The 25,991-nt window shown below is 41.2% G+C and overlaps 1 protein-coding gene across 1 annotated transcript in view; it reads right to left on the bottom strand.

The window, feature by feature from the left end:
* Ih (hyperpolarization activated cyclic nucleotide gated potassium channel Ih) overlaps positions 1-25,991 on the bottom strand; it is a 571,052-nt gene that overhangs the window by 26,458 nt on the left and 518,603 nt on the right. The window contains exons 5-8 of the mRNA XM_080283126.1: positions 25,754-25,890; positions 21,663-21,761; positions 17,688-17,825; positions 2,196-2,312 (exon numbers count right to left, since the gene is read on the bottom strand). Of these exons, the coding sequence (XP_080139252.1) occupies positions 2,196-2,312; positions 17,688-17,825; positions 21,663-21,761; positions 25,754-25,890 (491 nt within the window). The remainder of the gene's footprint in view (positions 1-2,195; positions 2,313-17,687; positions 17,826-21,662; positions 21,762-25,753; positions 25,891-25,991) is intronic.

Here is a 25,991-nt window from a genome sequence, read left to right as displayed (position 1 = left end):
ATAAAATCATCAGCTGGTAGCAAAGAGTAAGAATCACATCCTCGTGGTGAAGGGGTCAAGGGGTGCTCCATAATCATCAAGGGAGAGGCACCACTAAGACTCCCAGACCCCACGCAAAAACGGCCCATGTTCCTGAGAGACAGCAAAGCAATGTCTAAGTGAGCTGAATCTATAACGATCCCTTGAGCTGCAATATAACCCTCGAGTGGCCCACTAACTAGGGCTAAGATCCATAAAGTAACTTACGATAAATTTCCTCGCGTAACTCTACTCTGTTATCGTAGCCAGGAAGAGCAAGAGACACATGGAGAGTTTGCTTTCTCCTCCTTTCCTAACCCTTCCTGAAACACTGATCTTAGACACGACAAAATATTTTTCGTACGTTTGCTTGCGCATCAGAATAATCAAACTCTATGGCAAGGGTCCACAAGCACACGTATGATCAATTTCCTGTCATAACCAAGACATTTTTCTGGGAAGGACAAGCAAAGGAGGACACTGCAGATCATATCCACGCCTCTCATTCTTCCTTCTGCAAAAACAAATCTTAGTGTCGTAGAGGAAACTTAGGGCAAGTTATTTTGAGAATCTAAGCTTATTCCTTTCACTATGATAACACTTTTTTTTTGCGTGTTTTATTCTTGCTTTAACCACCAATAATATTCATGTTAAGAGCATTCCCAATTAGTGAAATGATTAATGAAGCTGTCCTCTAAAGTCCTCCAGTTCAAAAGTCTCCCCTATGCCAAACAAAATCACCATAATGCAGCAAGAATAAAATAAAAATCACGTCCTCGTCTTGAAGCCTTCAACCTCTTCAATTCAAGGACAGTTTCTAATCTTATTCTTGTCACTGCAATCTTATTTATCTTTGGGTTGACCTGAACTGAAGAAATAAAACACACCCTTCATTACTAAAGGCCTTTGAACAGAATCGTCAGGAATAAAATGGATAAAATGGAAAATATCAACGTCGTAAAATGGCTAACCACTCCAATCAAATGACAACTTTTTTGGAACTCCCTTCGCCAGATTAGTTTCCCCCACACTTCAACCTACAACATTTCAGGTCCAACTGTTAGATTTTTTAATGAACAGAGGACACCTGTAATCTGATGTACATTTTTTTTTTAATTTGTTTTTCCTTCCGCTGTTCATCTTCTGTAAAAAAATATTTTGTTCTAGCGGTCTCCAGACGATTTTACCCAACAAACTGGAGGCTTTTCGTACTGAAAGTAAAAGATATAACAGATACAGCTTTCACTAACTCATTCACAACCATGGGACGCTCCTTAACTGACTAAAATCGTGGTGGCAAGAGTAAAATGAAAAATACATCATCATGGTGAAAATGTTTGGTACTCTACACAGGGCCCTCTCTCTCTTGTAGCCATGCAGCGTCTGTCACTACGTTGCTCCTCGTACTAATCACCTTCATCAAGCAGAAAGGAAAATCTTGGCCAAAAATCTGCTGGAATGACCTAACAGCCAAATGAAAAAGATAATAGATATATAATAAAATGTTTTTGGGCAGAAATATATTAGTATGTTGTTATTTGTTTGGTTAGATTGTTAGTTTTTCACGTTTTTTAATAGTAAAGCCAGAGGGGGGGATGATAAAGTTTCACACAAGCGGGTTGCAAACATGCTGAGGATCAACTGGCAAGGCGACACAGACACGGAGGCACGCGTTCTCGTCCACTTAGAAGGCTCCCTCACACCCCTTCCTTAGCGCTTTATTCAGCCCGTTGCATCTCTTTATTCTCTTGTATGTTATTCATCGCTTAATATCCGCAACATGAATATAAATAGTATACAGGAGAATATTATCACTAAAATGACACCTTCTTTACCTTATTCTTGTTTTCTCCCGACGTTATTAAGCTTGGATTTTACTAGTTCCTTCACTTCTAAGAGGCTCTCCTAAGCTGAATACACTGGTCCGGCGACGGCAAAAATAAGGCCAAGGTGTCCATCATTATAGTGAAGCCGTGACGGTGCCTAAGCGCCGGAATAAACCACGAAGGAAGAGGTGCCAGGGAGCGTCCAAAGCAGACGAGGATGCGGGCCTGACAGACAGCTAAGACATTCAGGCAGACAACTGACGGGAAGACGGGAGGGGGGAAGGGGCGACGGACAGGCAGGGGGGTCAAGGTCGGGGCTGTACATCCTAAGGGTAAGAGGAATTAATTTACCTTAAAAAATGGAATATTGTAAACATTGTACGGCTTCCTTTTACGTCTGTTCAGGGAATCTGAGGCACCAGGTGGACTCCGTCTCTCACTGTGCTTTTTGCGGTGGTTCTTAAGGATCTAGAACCGAAGAGAAGAGTAAGGCACAGCAGGAAGGGCCAAGTTGGAGGGAGAGGAGAGGCAGGTCGGAGCGGGTTAGAGGGTGAGCCGCTGAGGGGTAGGCTAGGGGGGGTTAGGTGGGGGGTGAGCCGATTTCTCAAAAGGTTTATCATTATTAAGCTGTATTCTCGTTGGGGCGGGAGACGCTGTAACACTTCTTCCTTAGCGATTCATTTCGCAAATTGCACCTTAACATTCTCCTGTATATTTAAGTATCAACAGGGTTTGCATTAGTAAAATAAAACACACGAGGACATCAAGGTATACCTGCATTATCAATAGCTGAGGAAGATGTGTGACGAAATGTAACACTTCTTCCTTAACAATTAAACTGCACACAACTTAATATCCTCTTGCATCTTCTTCACGGCTTTTTAATACTGGTTTTAGAGTGTACTGGTAACATACATGAAAATATTAACGTGTAACAAGCAAAATAAGTTGCTGAGAAATACGTGTTGCGTGATCTCCACAGCCAACAAGAATACAGCCCATTGGTAAGCACAGGCCTGCCTCACACACACTGCCGGACCTCACCACTTAGGATCTTATCTGCCGAGGAGGAAGATCAAGCCAAAAACAGAAACTCGGCCCGGATGAGTCAAATAAACCCTGAAGCAGAGCGAAAGGAGCCCAGAGCAGAGAGCAAAGGGACGTTGTCTTTGTGTGTACGCTGCATAGAGCCTTACTGTCAGAATTACGAGTATATCTTCCATATCACTTATTTTATTTATTTATTTATTTTAGGCCTCGTCAAACCACAGCCTGAATCGGATATATTCTGATGCAAGCTGCCCGATCGTGTAGGCTGGTGTAAAAGCGTAAATAAAAACACTCCTTTATGCTATGCCGCGTTCAGGGCAAGCCATTTCCAGCTGACAGTCAAAAGTAGCATACCTTTAATGTGGTCCAAGAAACGGGGTGTTCTTTCAAATTTTACTCCTGCCTACTAGACTGGACAGTTTGGGTCAACATAATCTGATCCCAGTCTCAGTATGAAGAGGCCTTTATTCTTGCTAATGCTAGACGATTTTCTTCAGCTTTGGGGAGTCTTCTTGAACTGGACGGATTAGATACAACCTTGATCAATCCCTCCACGACCAGAGACACTCCTAAGTTGAATAAAATCGTCAGGAGATAGCAAGAATAAACTAAAAACGATGTCGTTGGGTTGAAGGGGTCTTAACCTCTTTCAGTATGATGACACCATTATTTCATCCCTCGTACTGCCGTAGGGTTAACATCCATCTTTTAGGGGACGCCATATTAACTAAGGGGTTAATGGAGTTTGTTCCCAACCCCGTCATAACGAGGCATCTCACCTGAATTGAATACAGTGATCTAATGGCAGGAAGAATACCGTACTCAAGACGTCATCATACTGAAGGGGCAAAGGGGATCGTATTCTCGGTAGTTTCAGAGGCACCCTGTCACCACTTGATACCAATTCACTTCTGCATAAGACACCTCGATATATATTCTCTTGTACGGTAATTATACAAGTTTTATCAATGCAATGGAATTTTACAGTGCATATGGTACATCACCCTTTCTTACACGTCATTTATGCAATTACTAGATACAAAAACGGGACAACAATAAGGTGGAATATTCAAAACAAACTGCTTAGGAAAAGGTGCCTTGGAGCCCCCTATGCCTAAGAGAATATTCCCAATGACAACATAAGGGAATGTATTCTTCAGGGCTTACCATGCTCCCTAACACTTATTCCTTAGTTATTTATTTTGCACAGTACACCTTAATTGTTTTTTATGCTATCTTTATCTTTGCAACTGTTGCTGGTTAGGATGTAAATTAACGTCATGCAATATTATGTATAGTGCATTTTCAGGTTGGATGAAATGGCCATGTTTGAACTTCCCAGACACCAGGACCTACTTTGAGTGACCCACGCCACTCGGTCATGAATGCCCTGCTGTACCTCCCTCCCTTCCCTCTCTTCCATCTTTCCAAAGACGTTCTCTCTCTCTCTCTCTCTCTCTCTCTCTCTCTCTCTGCATAATGTCAACATGAGTGTGGGAATTTCCTGTTGACTAGGTGTACATGGATTTAAATGCCATAAGGCTCACTTTCAGTCTAATGTAATGATTTCAGGGCTTATCCCCTTAGTTTTAGGGTGTCTGGAACTGATTTAGCAAAAGAAAAATAATCATCTGATCAAGTGAAGATACACTTGAAGTTTCAACCAGCAAAGGGTTAATTTTGACACAAGCTGCACATTATCTTCACACGAAATATAAACCCAACAGGCACATCGACATTCTCCTATATCCTATTAGTGCGCTTTAACAGCCACATAATATACATAAATAACTTGCAAAAGAACATCAATGTACCAAATGCACTTCAACGATATCGTATTGTTTCTTACACCTTTCGAATAGCGACATATATCAAACAAGAGAATATATCCTCACCTTTTAATATCTTCCTGTGTGGTACTTACATCCACTTAACAGCAAATACAGTACCATTCAGGGGGTTCCTGGTGTACCACATACAGAAAACACTGGTAAGAGGGACGGGGAGCCTCCTGTGCTTTAAGGAATACTACCCTAAGAGTTGGCAACCCTTCACCACGCGAGCGGTAACACGAGTGCCCAAAGTCAGGGTTGAGATTCACACAAAAAACATACAATGATTTCCCTCCCATAACTAAGATTTTTTTTTTTTCTTATTAATGAAGGACAGGAGACAATGGAATTTTCTGTACCTTCCTTTCCTAGTCCTTGCTGCCGTAACAAAACCTTGCTACAACTTCCCTCTTGTAAGATTAAATTTTTGCAAAGGGACAAAGGTACGGGAAGAGTATGTATCTTCCTTTCCTTTACCCTCTTGCAAAAATTAAGCTCAACTACGAGGGGAAAACTGTTTTAGCAAGAAGATCAAGAACATGGAAAGATGTGCACTTTCCTGTTCTTGTCCCCCGCGCAATAACAAACCTTAGTCATGGAAGGGAACTGATTGTAAGCTAATAAATCTGCAACCAAGTGCTGAGAGTGGTATCATGGGAGCACTGGCCCACTTCATTATGACTTTTTTCCTTTTTTTTTTTTTTTTTCTTTTTTATTCCAGGCTCCGTCACGATTTCATTCAGCTTTAGCGATACGTATCATGGTATGAATGTGTGTCTTGTAGCACCCAACTTGCATAACCCTAACATGGAAGTGATACTACTACACGCAATGAAGCCATGTTTTGTGGGTCCTGAAGGGCGACAGTACCAATCCACAGGGGCAAGGAGGAACGCTACTCTGTCACTGAAGATGTGACTTGACCTACCCAGTGTTCCACATACAGGTGTATGTGAGGAAGACTTATGAGTAGCGTGAAGAAAATTCTTGTGGACATTCGGTGCTGGAGTGGTTTTGTTTGTGAGTGACAGTGTGAAACAGTGCATGTCAGGGGTGCAAACATGTACGAACACATGGAAGAACATACAACTGTACTCGCTTAGGTGACTGACTCAACTTTAATCAAAACCATATCAAAAGGACTGGCATAATGAAGGTGTTACTGACGGCTAGATCTTTAACCCAGTGTTCAAAAGCTGAATAAAATCATTTGGAGGTTACGTGAATAAATCAAAAGTAACCGTCATAGTGAAGGGGTTACAGAGGCGTCCAGTGGTTGTCATAGGTAACCATGGAGACAGCGCCTCACTCTTCACCCATTATAGCACTCTCTTCTCCCTTCCACCAGCGTCCATTATGCACAGGGGTCAGTGTCCTCGTGGTTTTAGGAGGCTCCCTGACACATTTCCCTCACACCAGCTGATGTTTCCATATGGCACTTTAATATCCTCTTGTATGTCATTCAACGAAGTCAATAAAGCATACAAGACGATAGTAAAAATGTAATAGGGAAAATGCAAGTTCATTTCTGCATATGGCACATGTTCTGTATGTTATAAAAGAAAATCCACACATAAAAATACAGAAATAACACACAAGAGAATACTTACGGTGTAATATGCAAAATTGTGTTTATTTCTGCAAACAGCACGTTGATATTCTCTTGCATTTTATTAACTGTTTTGATATAACATGAACAGGGTATATATAACATACGAGAGAAAATTTCAGGTGTCATATGCAAAAGTAATCACTGAGGTTAAGGTGCCAGAGATTCTCCTAAGCTGACGGGAACTCGGCCCCCAAAGTCTCGCAGCTACATTGAACATGAGGTTAGGCTAAGCAAAGTGTCAATGCAATACTACGATACAGTGATAACAGAGGCTGGAGGGGGCAGTGCAAGGCTCTTCAACAGTTATCAGGCCGGTTTCACAGTTGGTGTTAAATATTTCGACAAGAATTAATACCTAAGGTGAGATTCACAAACTTATAATCAGTTCCCCATCATATCTTAAAGGCTTCTTTTTTATTTTTTTTGAAATAACGAACAAGTAACATTGGAACATTCCGTCCTCTCTTTTCCCTGTCCTTCCTACAAAGACAAGCTATAGTTAAAACAGGGAACTGATCGTAAATTGCTTGTGAACTGAACCCTGCTCACATCTCGAGTTTGGACTTGACAGACGAGTTCGGTACTAATGTTGGTATGTGTTGTCAAATTGCTGGACCAATTTGGGAAGCTTGCAAACCAGCACATAGATAAGAACATCGGAACTAACCATGTTGGGGACAAAAGCGATTAAAACACACATGAAAGGACTGTGAAACCGACCCATAGATATAATAAGTTAGACACATATTCATCTCATACAACCTCTCTCCTGACTTTACCTCGTGTTCAAGTGACATGATCAAGAGCGCTATGCAGCGGACCAATGGGCCAATATCCCACTGCTTGTACAGCTACTTTGCTGTTGTATATACAGTTTGAAGCTACTTTTTGAAAAAAAAAAAAAAAAATGAAATCTGAAAATTTTTTGAAATAAATTTATGATAATCTGAAATATACTTTTTGAATGATTGTTTAAAAAGTTTAAGAATATTTTACAATAAAAATTTATGCATTCTAATGATAATGTGAAGATAATTTTCTAAATAAGTAGCTGAGTTACATGTGACATACTGTAAGGCAAACCAGTGGCAGATCAGAAAAGGGCACATATGAGTCCTGTTTCACATAAGCGTCCAACAGTACAAGATAAACAGATCCATAGTCAATAAAGGATGTAAGCACGAAGCAATAATGAAGAAATCTACTCGCCCCTTGCTCAGAATCAAAGCAAGAGACTTACCATCAGCAGCAAGTCCTATCACTTCTTCCACTTGTACCACCACAGACTTTACTGACCAGTGTTGTGTATCCATATCAACTGACACTGATGCCTTTATGTGGCCAGGGATCAGTGTCTGCTGTTTTGGACTCAGCAGAATGATATCCAAAGTCCATGGAGAGAGAGAAGCAGAAGTGAGAGGAATTTTGTTGCCCATAGTACAAAGACAAGACAGTGGGGGAGAAAAACACACTGAGGACATTACCGTGGAGAAGAAAGCCATACGACGCTGCACCTACATACTTATTTTTTTTTATTCTTTTAGGTTTGTGACTTCATACCTTCAGGGGGAGAAGCTCATGTGGAACAAGAGTCACATACGTTACAAAATCTCTACAAGTACGATTACAGTGATGGCCGAGGTGGATTACAGTCAAGGCCCGTCGGTACAGAGAGATGGGATGACTTCTGACATTCTGGTGTGCCTGTCTCCAACCTAGCATGTGTCAACACTTAACTCTGTGATCTGTATGGCTGGCTTGGAAGGAGTAGATGGCTGTCCTGTGAATACCAGGGATCAAATAGCCATACAGATCACGCCATGTTAGGTACTGACAATGCCTCAGCGGGTAACACACATCAAAGTGGTAGAAAACGTCTCATCTCTTTCTGCCGCTGGGTCACTAAATTACACTAAAGATGAGACGGGTAATGGGCCTGCCAAAGTGCTCAGAATCCACCACGCCCGATAAATACCCGAGGAACTACTGACAACTTGAAGGTGGTGAAGAGAGAACACAACCGGGAGAGATGTACTAGTGGTCTAAATCAAAATGTACTCTGAAGGCACTACAATATATTGTATTTATAAGGAAAAACAAGAAGAAAGAGGGAGAGAGAGAGAGAGAGAGAGAGAGAGAGAGAGAGAGAGAGAGAGAGAGAGAGAACGGAGGGTGGAAATACTATGTCTCTTGTAATATATATAGACAGAAATATTCATAAAAATAATTTGAGGGCGGCAGACATTATTACGACTACACAAGAGCTGATACCTCTACAAGGACTAATTTTTACCAGATCTGAGAGGAAGAAAGAGAAGAAAAAGAGAAAAGACAAATTTTACCAGATTTTCAGACAATGGAAGGAATAACACAAATAAGAGAAATGAGACGTATACCAATTTCAGAAAGAGAAAAATTAAAGGGAAAGAGAGTAAAAGGAGAACTGAGGAAAAGAGACAGAGAGGTGAGGAGGTGTGGAGCTGGGTGACTGGAATGCTGGGATGTGGGTGGTGTATACTGGAATTATGCTTAGTCTAGCACCGGTGTTTTGAGGATAACTAAAATTAACCTCTTCACTGCTAGGATTTCCCCCAACTGAATAAAGACGTGCCTTGAACAGAATACCTAAGGAAAAATATACTACTCAAGACAGGCTATAATCCCGTTTGTTTAAGGACATAATTAACTTGATATTGGACGCCCGTGGACAATTTTAAGATTTTGAGTGATTTTGTAGGCTTAAATATTTCCAGTCCTTCTTAATACAGGATCTCAAAGCTGAATAAAATCGTCTGGAGGTTTGACGATTATATGAAAATCTTTTAATCTTTCTTCAGCCCGACTTGGATCCTCCTCAGGTATAAACAGAGATGGACATTTGTACGAAGCTTGTGTGGTGATGGCAAGAGAGAGAGAGAGAGAGAGAGAGAGAGAGAGAGAGAGAGAGACACACACACACACACACACACACACACACGAGAGAGAGAGAGAGAGAGAGAGAGAGAGAGAGACACACACACACACACACACACACACACACACACACACACACACACACACACACACACACACACACACACACACACACACACACACACACACACACGTCTGTTTATATCTGAGGAAGGTCCAAGGTTGCCCAGAACTGTTGTACCCTTGCAATAAACACTTCCAGTACGTGGCTACACTCCTCCCATCAGAGACGTTAATACTGCCACTGCTTGGGATTCTCTTAAACATCTCACATTGGACTGAACTAAGCCATATATACGAGTGGGTATGAAGTAACATGGTATCTGTTTAATGTTCCCAGCTGAGCAATATAATCTATAGTTAATCTGAATCAAGATAAGACGAATTTTTAACTCCCTAAAAGTTTCTCTCAGGTAAGCAAAATTACTTTATTAACCTGTCAAAGTGAATCCATGACAGCAGAAATGTTAATGGAACCCTTGAACCTTGGTGTCTTTCAGCTGAGCAAAATCATCAAGCTCTCACCTTAATTTAGCCGTCTAGGTGAAATTCCAGCAGTGAAGGGGTTAAAGGGGAAACTATGATCAGCGCAGACGGGCTGGGGGGCAGGAGGTCTACCTGGGTTTAGGGGAGGGCACTAATGTCTTTTAAATCACTGTACAAAAGCCGACATGTTATTAAGGGGAGCGGGGGGCAGGGGGAGGGTCGATATCGTACCAGGAGGCGTGGGCACAAGCAAGGACTGAACGGAAGGCAGCACAAAAAAAGAAAAAAAAAAATCAGGGGAAAAAAAGTTAGTTTCTGCACGCGCGCCGCCCCACTACCACACCAAAGGCCATCGCAGTCACATAGGCTTGCTCTCATAACTCTTAGTGATGCTGTTGTAGACTCTTATCTATAACCAATTTATCTTTATACTTCTAATTATCTCTTCTTTAATTCTACCCTAACTCTTGCCATCATCTATTTTCTTTTTCACAAACTCAGTCATAAACGTATCTGAATTAAGGGCAAACCTGTTTTTTTCCAGCTGGTCAGTTTAAACGTTTATGTATCTCTGGTTACTTCTCTATTGTTATATCTAATTTTAATGTTGCTGTTAGTCATATTAATTATAGTCTTCCAGTTGGCGAATTTAGACTTAAAATTATTTCTAGTCAACCAGTTTTATCATAAACCTATTTTTGGCAAGGTCTCAGGTTCCAGCCGAGTCTTTAATTATTAACATGTTCTATCGTAGACTCATGTTTTGAACCAGTTATTTTTTTTGAGTTTCTATCGCGCTTTACCGCAACTTTTTTTTTTTTTTTTTTTTCTAGTCAGTGTTATCATTAGTTTGCGTGTCATCATTTTCAACTGTTCGCCTATTACTGGCTTCGTCTGATATTAGGAATGAGAATTTCTACCTAAATCTGCAGTAAACTACAAATTTTACCTTATTGATCGTGAACACATTTCTTGCCTTTTTTTTTTTTTTTCATATATCCTATTTTACCGTTCTGAATTCATTTAATTTGTTAATCGCCCGAAATGTTTTGCCTACCATCATAAACTTATATATTGCACGCATGTATTTTGGAAGTTCTGAATGTAAGTTACTAATATTGTTAAAAATAGTTGTAAAGGTTTCCTCTTCATCCTCACCCTAACATAAATCATTGTGGTGCTCTGTTGCATGTTAATTAAAAAACTACAACTTACTGAGTGACTAGAGACTTTAAGCCAATGAGTCAAATGTAAAATGTGAAACCACCAAACCTGCAAAATAATGTAAGATATTTAACAGAGGGTGTCAGGAAGGTCTCTGTGCAGTAGGAGATGGGCAGGGTGGCAGCGAGAGGTGTGACTGTAAGCTGTGTGTGAAGGGTTGCTGTGGCAGTGCGTGGTATTATGGTGTGTGTGTGTGTGTGTGTGTGTGTGTGTGTGTGTGTGTGTGTGTTGTGGCAGTGTGAGGTGTGTGTAATGTGAGGTAGCGTGAAATGAGGAATTGCGAGGTGTGGCTGTGTGTGGTGGGGTCTCGTGCGGTATGAGTGTATGGTATCTGTGTGTATGTGCAGTGTATGTGTGAGATGTGGTAGTGTGTGTGGGGATCTCATGAGGCATGACATTGTAAGTGTCATGTATTCGCTGTGTATGTGTGAGGTGTGGTACTGTGTGGGGGGAAGTCTCTTGAGGTATGGCTGTGTAAGGTGTGTGTGTGTGTGTGTGTGTGTGTGTGTGTGTGTGTGTGTGTGTGTGTGTGTGTGTGTGTGTGTGTGTGTGTGTGTGTGTGTGTGTGTGTGTGTGTGTGTGTGTGTGTGTGTGTGTGTGTGTGTGTGTGTGTGTGTGTGTGTGTGTGTGTGTGTGTGTGTGTGTGTGTGTGTGTGTGTGTGTGCGTGCGAGGTGTGGTACTGTCTGCCATTGCACAGTGACTTTCCTGAAGCCCTGTGTTGGTGTGAGCCACTAGAAGAAAAGATCTTGATGTATTATTTCGCTACATAATGGAGTTCGGCAGCCAGAACTGCTTCAACATCAGGGTGGGTACTTTGAACTAAAGTGACAAGTGGTAAGATTTTTTTTTTTTTTTAGGACTGCTAAGCCTGTCACAGTTGTAGATTGTGATTTGGTACCAGCAGCACACAAATTATTGCATACAAGTGCCCACCACATTTATAACTGGGATGCAGAGTGATGATACCAAAAACTGACTTACAACATCATATACAACTTTCCACGTCATATCTGGTCAAGAAATTTAACGTCTTACTATGCATACTACTACAGAGGAAGCTTCTAACAATGTAAGTTGACTAAAAATAATAATAATTGGAATACTCACGCGTTTCGGATCAAATTTGCGGTTCATCTAGCTAGTGCCCGACGCTGCATCCTGCGAGAGGTGACTTCGGGATCTCCAGCCATACTTGCTACTATTCAATAATGACCTCTTCTCCCACGTCACAACGTTCTCCCTTACAAACTCTCTTACCTTATCTCTCTACCTAGTTTTTGATCTTCACCTCCTACTCCTCCCAACCATCCTACTCTCATAAGGTCTCTTGGTCTGTCTGCAACCTTCTGTTTGGTCCATTTGCTTTTCCTTTCTTGTTCATAGTTTCTCTCTCATTCCCCTAACCATCTCACTCTCATATACAGTCTTGTTCGGTCTCTCATGTTCCATTCCTTCCCTTTACTCTTCCAACTTTCTGGCCTCCTATTTCTAATCACCCCACTATGATACACTCTGTCAGTCTCTCACTATCCATTTACTTGATTTACTCTTTCACCACAGTCTTTAGTCATCCACTCACTTTCAGTCTGCCTTACATACTCCTCCGCCTTACTCTTGGTGGAACTCTCCTACTTTCCACTACTCTGTTGTGTCTCTCCATTCGCTCTGTATAATGCCAAATCTTATTAAGTCACCTTTCCTTTTCCTTTCAACTACCCAACACTCATTCCTCTCTTGATCAGTCTCTCTCGCTTTCCCGTTCCTCCATATGACTAAAGCTCCTAAATTAGTGCTGTGATTCCGTTCAGACAAACTCTGAGTGAAACTAAAGACATGTGAATGTGTACCGTATCATCAGCAAACAACCCATGATGTTTTTCAAGAGGTAAATGTACAAGTTAAGCAAAGTTACTGAAGCTAGTGATGACAGTTACTACAGGGTTTGCGTTTAAAGCTCAGATGCCGACTGTGTATTCCACTCATGCAGCATTAAGTGTAATTTACGGAAAGTCAACGTACACAAGAAATGGAGAAGGGTACCTCAGCAAATTGTCAGTCTTTAAAACAATCCAGGAGGAAAACTTTTTTTTTTTTTTTTTTTTTTACTTGAAATGATTCAGGGTTGTTGGTATAAGGAGTACCTTTAGCCTCAGGTATGTTATTCATGCGTTATATTACTTGCATGAATAATACTCAGGGAAGAGAGTACATTACCAAAGCGCCATTTTCACTATCCTTGACGTCACTATAATCTTGGTGTGGTCGGAGGAAGCCAGGATACGCTCGAAATCCACGTTAGGTTGAACGCACGGCAGCATTTCTCGGTCTTTGAGCATTTAAGCAACTGTGATAAACTACTGTTATCAATTATCAGTTATGTATGGTATGTCAAAGCTGTGAGGCAATGTGACATAATGCAAGGAAATAACCTGTCTTCAAGGATGGTATGTTGAAATAATTGGTAACCTGAGGACAGCAACTTCACATCCAGATCTTTTCTACTTCGGCAAACACTTCTCTGTGGATGGCTTGGGCTCACTTCACGATGACACATTTGATCTAGAGCAACACAAAACACACGGAACTAAGATGATACTAACTCAATGAAAACCACTTGCTAGCTTAACATTCACGTATAGCTATGACATCAGTACACAAAATAACTCATTCGAATCACACCAACTGACTAGGGAAAAATACCTACTGAGGGAGGGTTTTTTTGGAACACTGGCAAGCTGGCATATGTAACCAATGCAACAGGCATCATTCTGCTCAAAAATCGAACTCTATCATAATACTTTTTTTTTGGTTTGTATGAATATTCTGAGGGGGGGTTCAGGCACATCTACAGTTTAAGATATTTACATTAGAGTCTACGTCCCGCTACTCTACGTCTTCTATTGAGGCGGTGAGGAGGGGAGCAGCCTTGGTGCCTTGAAGGGAATCGCTGTCTCTCCAGCACGGGTCTCTGTCGACGACCTCTTCGCTGAGCACCACGAGGGGGGGTAGGGAGGTGTGGCAGTGTCAGAGGTGGGTGGTGGTGGTGGGTGGGGGGTGGGGGGTCAACTTGCAGCATTGGGAACTAGAGACCTTGCAGTATAAAACACGTAGTCGCCATCTTGCATTCTTGTTAGCATGTGTGGACTTCCCTCACCCCTTCCTTGCCGCCTTGTTCTGTATGCCACACCTTAATAATCTCTTGAATGTTATTTATCTTCCTTTGATATTATGGACATGGCTTAATTAATAACATATCTGAGGATGCTAAAGTGTCACATACAAAAATACAATGGCAAGGTAGAGGTGCAAGGGAGCCTCCAACGTGGACAAAAATACGCCTCTTTGTTCTAATGGCTGTATTGTTGCGGTTGAGATCGTGAAGGTGCATACGAGCCCCTAATCCCTGACTGTCACATCTCAAATACGAGCACTGGATCTTGCAGTCCACATGCCACATTACAAAGCGCATTCAGCAGCAAGGTTGAAAAGCTTTAATCTCATAATGGTTTCACAAAAATGTCATGAGATTTTAGGATGCGTCTGCACCCCCTTGACCTCTGCTGATCACGACATCGGCTGTAAATTAATTCCATTTTGCTAAGGTTTCGGTTTACGTGCAAAATATTTCGGTGTATGTAGCTGAATTAGGCCGCTTAGGGATTTAAAGAGTCTTGGCTTGACATGGCAATCTTGCAAACATTCTATCATAGAGCATAGGCAAAGAGAAAATAGGTGAACTTACAGTCACACTCGTCAAAGTGAAATCTCGAAAGAGAAGGCAAATCTGTCCCAGTTTGTGAAGATTCTTTGTGAAGTGCTGGTTGACACGATCATATGGAAGAATGGTGCTGAGGCTGGTGTGTAAGGAAAGTGAACACAAGAAATATTTAGTCTGTTGCATATTCAGTGTTGCCCCTCAGTAATAAGATTATGTTAACATGCTTTCAACACCATGCTTGAAAAACGGCCGTGTAACCCAGTCATAAACGTGTCTGGCCTCACAACCTTGCTGAGAAAAATGCACTCATTGTGGCATGCAGGCAGATTATATATTATACTCAGGGGTGTTCCATGAATGATGATCAAAATTTGGAGGGCTTGCCTATACCTAAAGTCCTTCAGCTCTAAGAATACAGCTGCTTTTAAAAGCCACATTCTTTAGTGAGGACATGTTAATATTTGGAAGTCTCTCCCATTTCTTACGTTCTTTTGTGAACTAATCATGAAAGTGAAACGTGTATAAATCTTTTCGTCAGTGTTGAATTTGGTGTATACTTCTGAGTGAAAATTTAATACATACAGGCCTACTTCTCAGTGTCTCTCGATCCTACAAGGCCATGATCAGTTCAGACGGAAGAAATATACCCACTAAGACTGAGGTGTGAGGGTACGCAAGTTGTCCAAGTCGGGTGGAAACTGTTCTATCCCTACAGTAAACAATTTCAGTATCTGGGTACGAGTGTAAGTTTTCCACATATTTCACTACTGTTCCATAACCATCAAAAATTGAGACCTTAGCTATTCTTTCGTGTGTCTACCTAGAACCTCTTCACCACAACGGCTTATTTTTCACTGTTATTTGCTATCGTCTGAGTTTCTCTAAGCTTTGGGGAGATACTTCATCGTGGAGGTCTTTGCTGATCACCTACACTGCAAAAGGCGTTCCTATGGTTTAATAAAATAGTCTGGAGGCGGCAAGAACAAAAAAAAAAATAATAATAATTATAGTGAAGAAGTTGAGTATCCATGAGCCACGGTTTCCACTCACCCCCTACCCCTGTCCCTGGCTGAGAGGAAGCTGATGCCAGGATTTCACACCAAACAAAGACCGGTGTTGGTAGTTCAAGAGATATTTTATTCTAGGATGCAAGAGCAACTGTGTCATCGCTGTTCATCATGATGTCTGTCAGAAGTTCAGTCTTGCAACTTAATACTGGACCTGTTTTGGGGGACTTGAAACTTTTTTTTTTTTTAATATAGACTGCAGGATTAACAGCGTCATTGCAAACTATTCCACATCCAGATCACAAAATCTTCAAATTACCATCTTAACCCCTTCGCCATGATGATGTATGTAGTTTGTTCCTGCTTCCTCCAAATAACCTTCTTCAACCTAAGTAAAGTCTCTAATGCTAAAGGAGTTAATTAATTCTATATCTAACCCCTTTATTTCTAGAACCCAAATCTAAATTTAATAATCATCTGGCGGTGGACTCCATAAAATAAAAACCGGGTACTCGGGGTGCAGGGGTTAACACCGATGAGACACTGTATTCATTAACAACAGTGAGCTAAAATACCACTGACTTATATCTTAAATGACGTAAATACCAAATACTTCAGACTCAAACTAGAACGAATAATAACGTGAAAAATAGGACAGCAAAGTGGTTTCTGACAATACCGTTTTGAAGACTTGTTTAACGTTAGAAATGGCACGTGTCCTTCGTGAATAAGGGTCCTGTGGTTTTTGGTCAGTACGATATCCTAACTACAACTTCCCTCCAGTCCAGAGGTAGAACTAAAGAGTGACTGGAAACTCTAGCTTACTATACTATAATCACTTTAACTTGGCCCAGATGTTCGTCCTTTTGCAGCTTATTTCGCGTAGCTCTATGACTGGAAACTTTGGCTTATATTATTTTCACTTTAGCCTGATCTAGACTTTCGCCCTTTTGCAGCTTATTTTACGTACTCAGAAAATAACTACACTACGGCTCAACATCCATTCCATGGCACTGCTTCGTGACTAGCACCATACTTGAGCGTTAATCTATTGTTACACCTCAGCATTCAAGACGGAGTTACGCCAATGTTAGGCAAAGTTAGTGTAAAACAAGTATAAAATTTACACCTCCAGACCTCTTCATGCCTCGGAGAGTTTTTGTTATATTCTCGCTAAATCCAGGCAATGTTAATTTGAAAAAGGCCCCTCGTGGTGAAGAGGTTAATGAATGATACATATAATTCTTCAGTTTATAATCTTCCCTAAACTTAGCATATCGTCTGGAGTTAGCAAGAATAATATAAAAATTACATCCAAGGACGAGGTAGTTCCACATACAGCCATTAGACCAAGCTAACCCGAGATGGTCAGTGTTTTATCATCGCAGGGATCTCTAATGGGAACAAATGTGATAAAAACTTGAAAGAACTGCAACTAAAAGAAGGTGTGTCCTCTTGCGCAATAAAGGCTTGTGACTGTCCGGCCTTAGCGCGACATGCTCTTATCATGGTTATCAAAAGGGCTGGTATATATATAGATAGAGATATATCTGTGGCGGCTTAACCCCTTCGAGGCCATGACACTTTCTCTTTACCATGTTCTTGCCACTACTGGATTTTTTCTTGCTTCCGATAAAAGGGGGGAACCTCTCGTCTCGTGAAAGGGTTCTAACTGAGGTGTTCAAACTCCTCCAGTACCAGAGATCCCTTCTAAAGCTGAGCAAAAAATAGTCTCGGAGGGCAGAAGTGGTAAAGCAAAAGGAGGTCATGGTACGGAAAGGGCTAATCATTTACACAGGCGTGGTCATATCTAGGCATAAGGCAAAACTGTTCCAGCATACATGATTAGCAAGTCTGTGGAAGCCTTGGGTGTGTTCCGTGTCAATGAGTGTGTAAGGGCGAGAGAAAGAATAAAGAGGGGTAACACTGACGCTGCTTACATAGACCTCCTCCCACTGCGACACGTATCGAACGAGACGGGAGAGGCGGAGGAGACGGACCAAGGAGAGGAGCTTGGCCAGGCGGAGGATGCGAAGCGCCCGACCCGCGTGTAGGATCTGGAAACTCTCACTGAAGTCCTGCGGGAGAGGAGACACAATCCACCACACCGTTACTTGGATATCAGGCAGAGTTATAAAGGACTTCCACACTTGTTATTATACACAATCCTTCAAATTATTAGAGATATTGGTAAAATAATGAGACAATCAGATAATATTATCAATCCTACGCACTGTTACTCCATTAAAAGGTATCATCGGACCTCTCCAGATTAATATTCAATGCAGTGCACCATACTATTAGTAACAAAACCTGGTATATTTATCAGAGTCAGGCATCAACACCATTCTCCACACCGCTGTTAACTAAGCAGGGTATTTTTAGAAACATTCCTACACACTACTGCTAAAAACCAAGGCATCGGTACTTGAAAAATTTTAAGTATATGAGAAGTTTTAAGTACCTGAGAATTTTCCATGCCATTATCATATGCAATCCACCAAACTCACTGTAAAATCAAGCAACCACTTAAAAAAAAAATAAATAAATAAAAACACAGTAGCCTTGTCTCATCCCGTTGGCCTTCATTATTATTTAGAGCCAAAATAGGAAGCGGTAAATTGAAGTTAAAAATGCAGTGTATATCAAACATAAAGATTACTGAAGTTACTGGACTGTATTAAAATATTCCAACCACTCTTACTAAACAACTTAATTCTGAGTAAAACACAAATAAAACTTCAAATCAGTCATATGAATTTCTTTAGACACACAAAGGTGACTCAGTGGATACAGGTAAGTCTACTCTGTTAACTGGAATAAGTTTCTAAGAAATATCAGTGCCTGTTGGAATAGATCTTTCGGTAAACAGAATGTTAATGATACAGTAGACAGCTTGCAAAAATGGAGTCCTAACATACTATTTCTACCTGTTAATGCATAGGCTCAAATATACTGAGAAAAAAGGGGTAAAGAGAACTTGATTAGGACACACACATTCACACCTTACCTTGCAGTCGACTTACCTTGCGTCAACTGTGGGTGCAGCACTGAGCAAAACAAAATCAACAAAAGGCGAGTGACAGTCAAGCCCAGAGCCATTTTTCAGAAGCGATTAGTTAGCATAAAAGCTTGTGTTTTTGGTAACAGGATAGATTTTTAACCCTCTTGCTGGGAAAAGCTACTAAAGGATATTTGAGAAAGTTTTAAGAGGATGTGGAAGGGGGGATGGAGGAGTAGGAAGGAAAAGGGGAAATGGGGATGAAGAAGGACGGAAAAGGGGAAATGGAGATGGAGGAGGAGGAGGGGAGAGGAAAATCTGACAGAAGAGCAAAAAGAGAAACTGAGGGAAGGAGAGAAAAGTGGAAGAGGAAGAAGAAGAAGAGTGAGTGGAAAGGAACAAAAGGAGAAACAGAAAAAAGCACAGGGGTGACAGTGGAGGAAGGAGTAGAAGAAAGAGGAATAAGAAGGAACAGGAAGAGGCAGGACAGTAATGAAAACAGAAGAAGGATAAATACAGGAATACATTAGAAGGGAGTTTAGTTAATGTCCTACCAAGAGGGTTAAAAAAAAAAGCAGACTGATGTAAGCTTGAGACTGCCAGTGTTAGCACGTGTAATACGTTAATACTAGGACCCGTATTCTCGCGAGTTGAGGAAGCCCCCTAACACCTCTTCCTTAGTGATTTACAGTATATTGCTTATTACATCTTTTTACCCTTTTTGTATTAAATCCCTTCACTATCGCCATACTCAGCATAGGTAACGTCCAAAAGGATTTTAACCAGCTATATCCAAAAATAAGTCGCTATGGAAGAGGTGTTGGGAGCTTCCTTACCTGAAAAGAATACCTGCCCAGATCACACTCTTGTTGGCCTAGGAGACCTCGCAGTACCTCTTCTTTATCGATTTATTCTGCACATTACACCTTCATATGCTCTTGCATGGTATTTATATCTTTTTAATATCTACATCATTTGCATTCATTAACCTGTAAGAGAATTAACTTGGCATATGCAGAAATAAATCGGTAAGGAAGAAGTGCTAGGTTCCCCCAAACTAAACAGCATCCAGTGTGTATATACTCAAAGGCGATGAGGGAGAGGGAACTGCAGGCGTCACTTTAAAACAGAGACCTTGAAGGTGTAGACATGCCCCCCCATTTTGACAGTCATTTGTGGAACTCATGATGGAAGTCAGGTGTACTTGTCTTCCATACCTGGCAAATTAGTGTCTGTCAGGTGAGTCTGCACGAAGGAAATGAACACGAAGAAGCACTCGTTGCAATGATGGGAATAGCTGCTGAACCCAACTGAACAAGAGCCAAAACGAAAAAATTTGGTCCATTTTTTTGTTTGGCCCCTCTGATTGTTATGAGTGAACAAACGTCAGCACACAAGAACTGTCACCTTTGTTTACTCGTGCTTCTTCATGTTCACTGTAGTGCTTGTTCATGTTCAATCGTTACTTGTTCACTCACCTTCACATGCCAGGCAGGAAAGCCACACCTAAAACTTATAATCGTTCCATAAATGACTATCAAGCACTGGGAACATGTATATACCTCTCTCTCTCTCTCTCTGTTTTATGTGACCGTAGGCTTTGGTGGTATGGGAAGGGTCGTAGCTGCCCCGGGGAACGTGTCATGCTGGACCCGCCAATGCAAATATTTGTATGTACGGTAGAGTTGCGGTCAATAGCTCCTTTACACCCTCCAGAAAGATTGTCAAAATCTTAAAGAGAGCTTGCTTAACTACTCAGCAAAATTTCAGCTTCATTAATTCCCCTTCACCATCTCAAAACAGAATCTAATAAGACACTGCCAAACCATATCAATAATATTTTCTGGGATGGGATGTAGCCTACCTTCGTTACCTCAAGATGCCAGATGTGTAAAGGCATTATTGACCAAGACTTTACAATATGGCTCTGTATGTCCTTTGGTCGGATACAGCCCACATACCGGTAGTGTACTTAGTGAGAAACCCTAATTACTCGTACTGCAATCTCGGAAAGTTATATGTGTCGATATATATGGGACTTTCCTTTCTTCCACTCTCAGTAAGATTGGGTGTAGTCGTTCAGGTCGGGAATCCTAATAAGATACGAAAGCACGTAGTGTGAGTTGATGCGCACACATACAGCTCTCCTTTCTGACAGCAAGGCAAGCTTAGTGTCATGCAAATATTCTTGGGGTAATGAGTGACATCATGCAGCATCACCTAGTCTGGACCAAGAGTGACCTCATTAGAGAGGCACATGCCACCAAACACTGCAAGGCTCTGCAATGGCCTCACTAACTCTGCACATTACTTTACATATTCATGAAGCCCTTAAAGGCACAAGACTCAAGCCAAATGACTGGTGCATGTTGGGTACAGTTATGCTCCTAACGTAAAACAAGATTGTTACTTTCCTCGACCTGTGGAAGAAAGGTTCATGAGAATGATGATCTCGTTGAAAAAAGTTGTCACCGTAGAATGTTCTAAAGACATGACTACTTAAAAGCATATGATCTTTATTATACAAAAAGCATATATATATATATATATATATATATATATATATATATATATATATATATATATATATATATATATATATATATATAACTCGTGTTTCCCTCACTCATACACAGCCAAGGCTGATGACTAAAAAATTTGTTCCAAGTCTACCTACAACTTCAGACTGTGACTGGTGTCAATAAGATGTAAAAAATGTGCAAATCCTTACATTTTAATGTAAGGTCAGACATTAAAAATGTCTCTTGCATGCTTGGTAGTATGTAGTTAATAAGCAGGGTACTTATGTACAGCGATTCAACCAAAAATAAGACATGCCAGTGAAGTTTGGCGTCAGTGCTACATGAACTAGGTATCTAATGGCAGCACACACAAGGCCTGCTGTGGTCGATACCTCATTTTTGTCGCGGTACTGCCGAGAGAACGAGAGAAAACATGGCATTAGAGAGGCGAGGTGGGGTGAGGTGAGGTGAGGTGCACACTGCCACTGCCACTGCCACCCTACTACACTATTCTGTACTAAATTCACTACACAGGAGACCGATAATGTGACCAACTGGACACAACACACTATTTGGTCCCCGGTACACCTCGCTAGCCAAGACCAGAGCTGCCTGTACGAATGATAGTAAGACGGTGTCAAAGGTCAGGTCACTTGGGTTTCCTTCCGCTGTGACCTTATCTCTGGAAAATGCAGCCTCGGGTCCTAGTCGGCTCAGTATATCCGGGGTTGAGAGAGAGAGAGAGAGAGAGAGAGAGAGAGAGAGAGAGAGAGAGAGAGAGATCCAATTCCCCACACTTTCGGTCCTCCTGGCTCGCGTCTTCGTGGGATTAGGAGACTCCCTGACACCACATCCTTACCCATGCTTCATATACACCTTACTGTTCCCTTCTTTATTTTTTTATTATTATTTTTTCCCGACACCTGGATATTATATTCTACATAGGACGAGTTCATGCAGCTGGTGACTATTCTAAGTGGTACAGGAGACTTCGAAACACCTCTTTATTATCGATTTATTTTGCCTAATTACACCTGAAGATTAATGTCACTTCCATCTTTCCAATATCGACAGAGCTTCCACCAGAAAAATATATGAAGACAATGAGGTGTAACATGCAAAATAAATCCCCATGGAAAAGGTATTACGGAACCCCCTATCTCCCAAATTACTAAGAAATCTCCTAAACCACTTAGAAATCTCCCAGTCCACTTAGAAATCTCCCAAAGCACTTAGATAGCTCTCAAACCACTTAGAAATCTCCCAGTCCACTTAGATATCTCCCAAACCACTTAGATATCTCCCAAACCACTTAGAAATCTCCCAAACCAATTAGAAATCTCCCAAATTATTAGAAATCTCCTAAACCACTTAGATATCTCCCAAAGAAACCCTTATCGAGCAGGATGTCACTTTGCCATCTTATTCCTGCCACTTTAGGAAGACATCATTTAAGTGACATCATTTAAGTAACCAGCACAGAAGAGAACATTAATGCGTCTTGTAATGAGGTAAATGTAACTGGTAATGAATAAAGAATAAGTGCCAGGGGACTTCTAAGGCCACGAAGCACAGCCCTGCACTCTAAACCACCAAATACACACTGCCTGTTGAGGGAGAGTTGTCATTAATGTGGGGGAGGGAAACATTTACAGCTGACATCAATGGGCTACACAGGGCACAGTGAGACACACGGATGGTACGGAGGTTAAGCAGAGGCACAGACACACTTAAAGAGCTTTGATTGACGATAGAGAGAGGGCTTTGATAACAAGAAGATAGAGAGAAAGCTTTGATGATATACCAGACGAGAGAGAACTGAGACACTGACGAGACAAAGCTTTGATAATATTGTAGACGACAGAGAAAGAGCTTTGATATTATACTAGCAGATAGAGAAAGAGCTTTGATAACTACGTGATAGAGAGAGAGCTTTGATAACTAGACGATAGAAAGAAAGCTTAGATAATACGCTAGACGATAGAGAAAAAGCTTTGATATACTAGACGACAAAGAGCTTCGACAATATACTAGACAACTGAGGGAGAGTCTTGATATTATTTTTGACGATAGAGAGAAAGCTTTGACAATACACTAGAAAAATAACTAGGAAAAATTTAAGTGAAGAAGACTGCAAAAGAAGATCTGGATTCTTAGCAATATTCTGTCCTTAGAAGAAATATAGAAAACTGAGACTAGGTAAAGACGGTGAAAAGACTACTATGCTAGAGGCTGGACTAAACAAAAAATGTAAGAATGAAGATGACCCTACAAATGAAGACAGCAATGAAGATGATCCTACAGATGAAGATGATTTGGAGATGACAGAGATTCTTCTCGTGAAAGACACCTATGATAATGAGATTTAGGAAAAGTACAAGGGATTTTTTTAAATTATATTAGCTGGATGACCATCAATTAAAGTTGCGGCAAAAAACGACCTTGAAAATGATGACGCTTTGGAGCATTTCATTTTTAGAAAATTATGAAAACGTGAAAAATATGCTAAGTCCAGGGTAACAGATAATGCGCCTCGCCCCTCTCCTCCCTCCCAATCCAAGAAACCAATGGAATCCCGAGGACAGACGTGGATTAATTGCTGACAGGGACTTAATTAGGTCATCCCGAGGTGCCATTACTCATTGTGTCACCCCTCCACCTGCGATGGGGAGGTGGTGGCAGAGTAGTGGCGGATGGGAGGGGCGGCACCTTCCACAATAATAATAATAATAATAATAATAATAATAATAATAATAATAATAATAATAATAATAATAATAATAAATACTCATGGCTAATAGCAATAGTTTCTCCACCTCTCATGGTAAACAAAGCAGCATAACAGAAAAGAAATCTGATATATCTCTGTTTGGTGGCCTCCTCCTCAAAATAAATAAAATAATATAAAGATCTGCCACTATGCCACTATGGTTGGGTGGGCGGGGTGACGAGCGAAGAATAGTTTGTCTCGGGATTAATTTCGACTACCTAGTGAAATGAACCTCAATCACATTTATTAGGAACTGTGACTTATGAGAAACTGAGTCCTTGGTGAGCAGTGATACCCAGCTTGAGAACACTGCATACACATCAGCATCAACGGCTACATTATCACACTTAGCACTAGCCTGCGTGGAGGAAGAGACATGTATAGCGGTATTCTTAAAACAGAGGTCGTGAAGGTGCAGGAAAGCCCCCCGTCTTTGACAGCCATTTGTGAAACCCTTGGTGGGACGCTGCACAATGCGATCCATAATGTGGCATGCAGTGGTGGGGAGGGACTCCTTCATGGGGCAGCTTCGGTTATATAAATGCCCCTCAACTCCCTCTTTATCCTCCAACGGAAATATGGTGAACTGCGGGATAAGGGTAACTTCAGCCAACAGCCACCGGGTTCACGTCATGTCCCCCGGCTCACAAAACATCAACAACACCAACCTGGCATGCAGGTTAACCACACTATATGCTCACAGCGACTGTTTCAAGAATGACTGTCAGAAACCAAAAGCCTGCACACACCTTCACCCTCTCTTTAAAGAAAACTGCCATCTTTAGAGTTACACACCCACTGTCTACTTAACATCAAAGCCTACTTAACATAAATAATACACTTCAGTAATTCTCCCATGCACACATTTTGTACTTGCGGGCCAACAAGCAAACAAACAGTGACTTAAATACCCGCCGTCCAGCCTGCAAGACGCGTCACACTTAGGAAACAGTCTCCACCAACCCCTTCCTTACCGTGGCGTCTTCTAGATTATATTCCTGCTCCCGGCAAATGTCTAAATCCAGTCTAGATACTTTGGTAGTGAAAGGGTTAGACACAATGCATCTCAACCCCTTCAGTACCATAATATGCGCTTTCTACTTCGTCTTTCTCCAGTCAGACTATTTTACTGAGTTTAGGAGAGACCTCTAGAAATAAAGGAAATAAAAATCTCCATTAGTTTCTGTACTGCGATATCTTTTGTATATTTACTCTTGGTACCGTCAATTTATCCATCTTGGCAGAGACTTTTGACAGTGAAGGGACCAGACGCAATTCATGCTTCCCCTTCCATACTCTGATGTCTTTAATGAATGTGAAGAAGTGACTGAAAAATATGTGGTCTTCAAAAATGTGACCTTGCTACCAACATATAATTTTATTTAGGAATACTGACTCTTGCGATGGTGAAGCAGTTGGTCCACTGACTGAGGGGCCTCTACTATGCTGAATAATTTTGTCCTGCATCAGTCAAAAATAAAAGGATTAAAGGAAGAGATCAGAAAGTCTCCATTAACCCCAGAAATACCAACACATCTTTTAAACTTCATTTCTTTGCACTTCCACATAGAATTATTCAGTGAAGTATAAAATCCATCAGTAATGAAGGGGGCAATGTTAACATCGGTAACTCGACAAAGACACCATTTAAAACACCGACCACCAACACCGAGGTACTAAACTGACAAGGAAGTGTGGTTCTCCCTGCGGTACCTGGTTGAAGATGAGGAAGATGTAGTCGAGGGGCACCGATGAGATGAGGTCGAGGAAGAACCAGGTCTTCAGGTAGTGTTTGGCGATCAGCTTCGGGTCGAGGATGACTTGTTCGGAGTTATCTTGTTGCATGATACCTGGGGAAAGTGGATTGGGTTAGGGCAATTTTAGGGTAATTTTAGGAGGTAATTTTAGGTCATTTTAGGTTACTTTTCTCGAGTTGTTTTCTTGTACATAT

This window comes from Coenobita brevimanus, chromosome 96, assembly GCF_032717465.1.
Source record: "Coenobita brevimanus isolate Jiangsu-jjx chromosome 96, ASM3271746v2, whole genome shotgun sequence".
NCBI lineage: Eukaryota > Metazoa > Arthropoda > Malacostraca > Decapoda > Coenobitidae > Coenobita > Coenobita brevimanus.
Note: the sequence above shows the minus strand (reverse complement) of the source record. Positions and strands in the feature narration are given on the sequence as shown.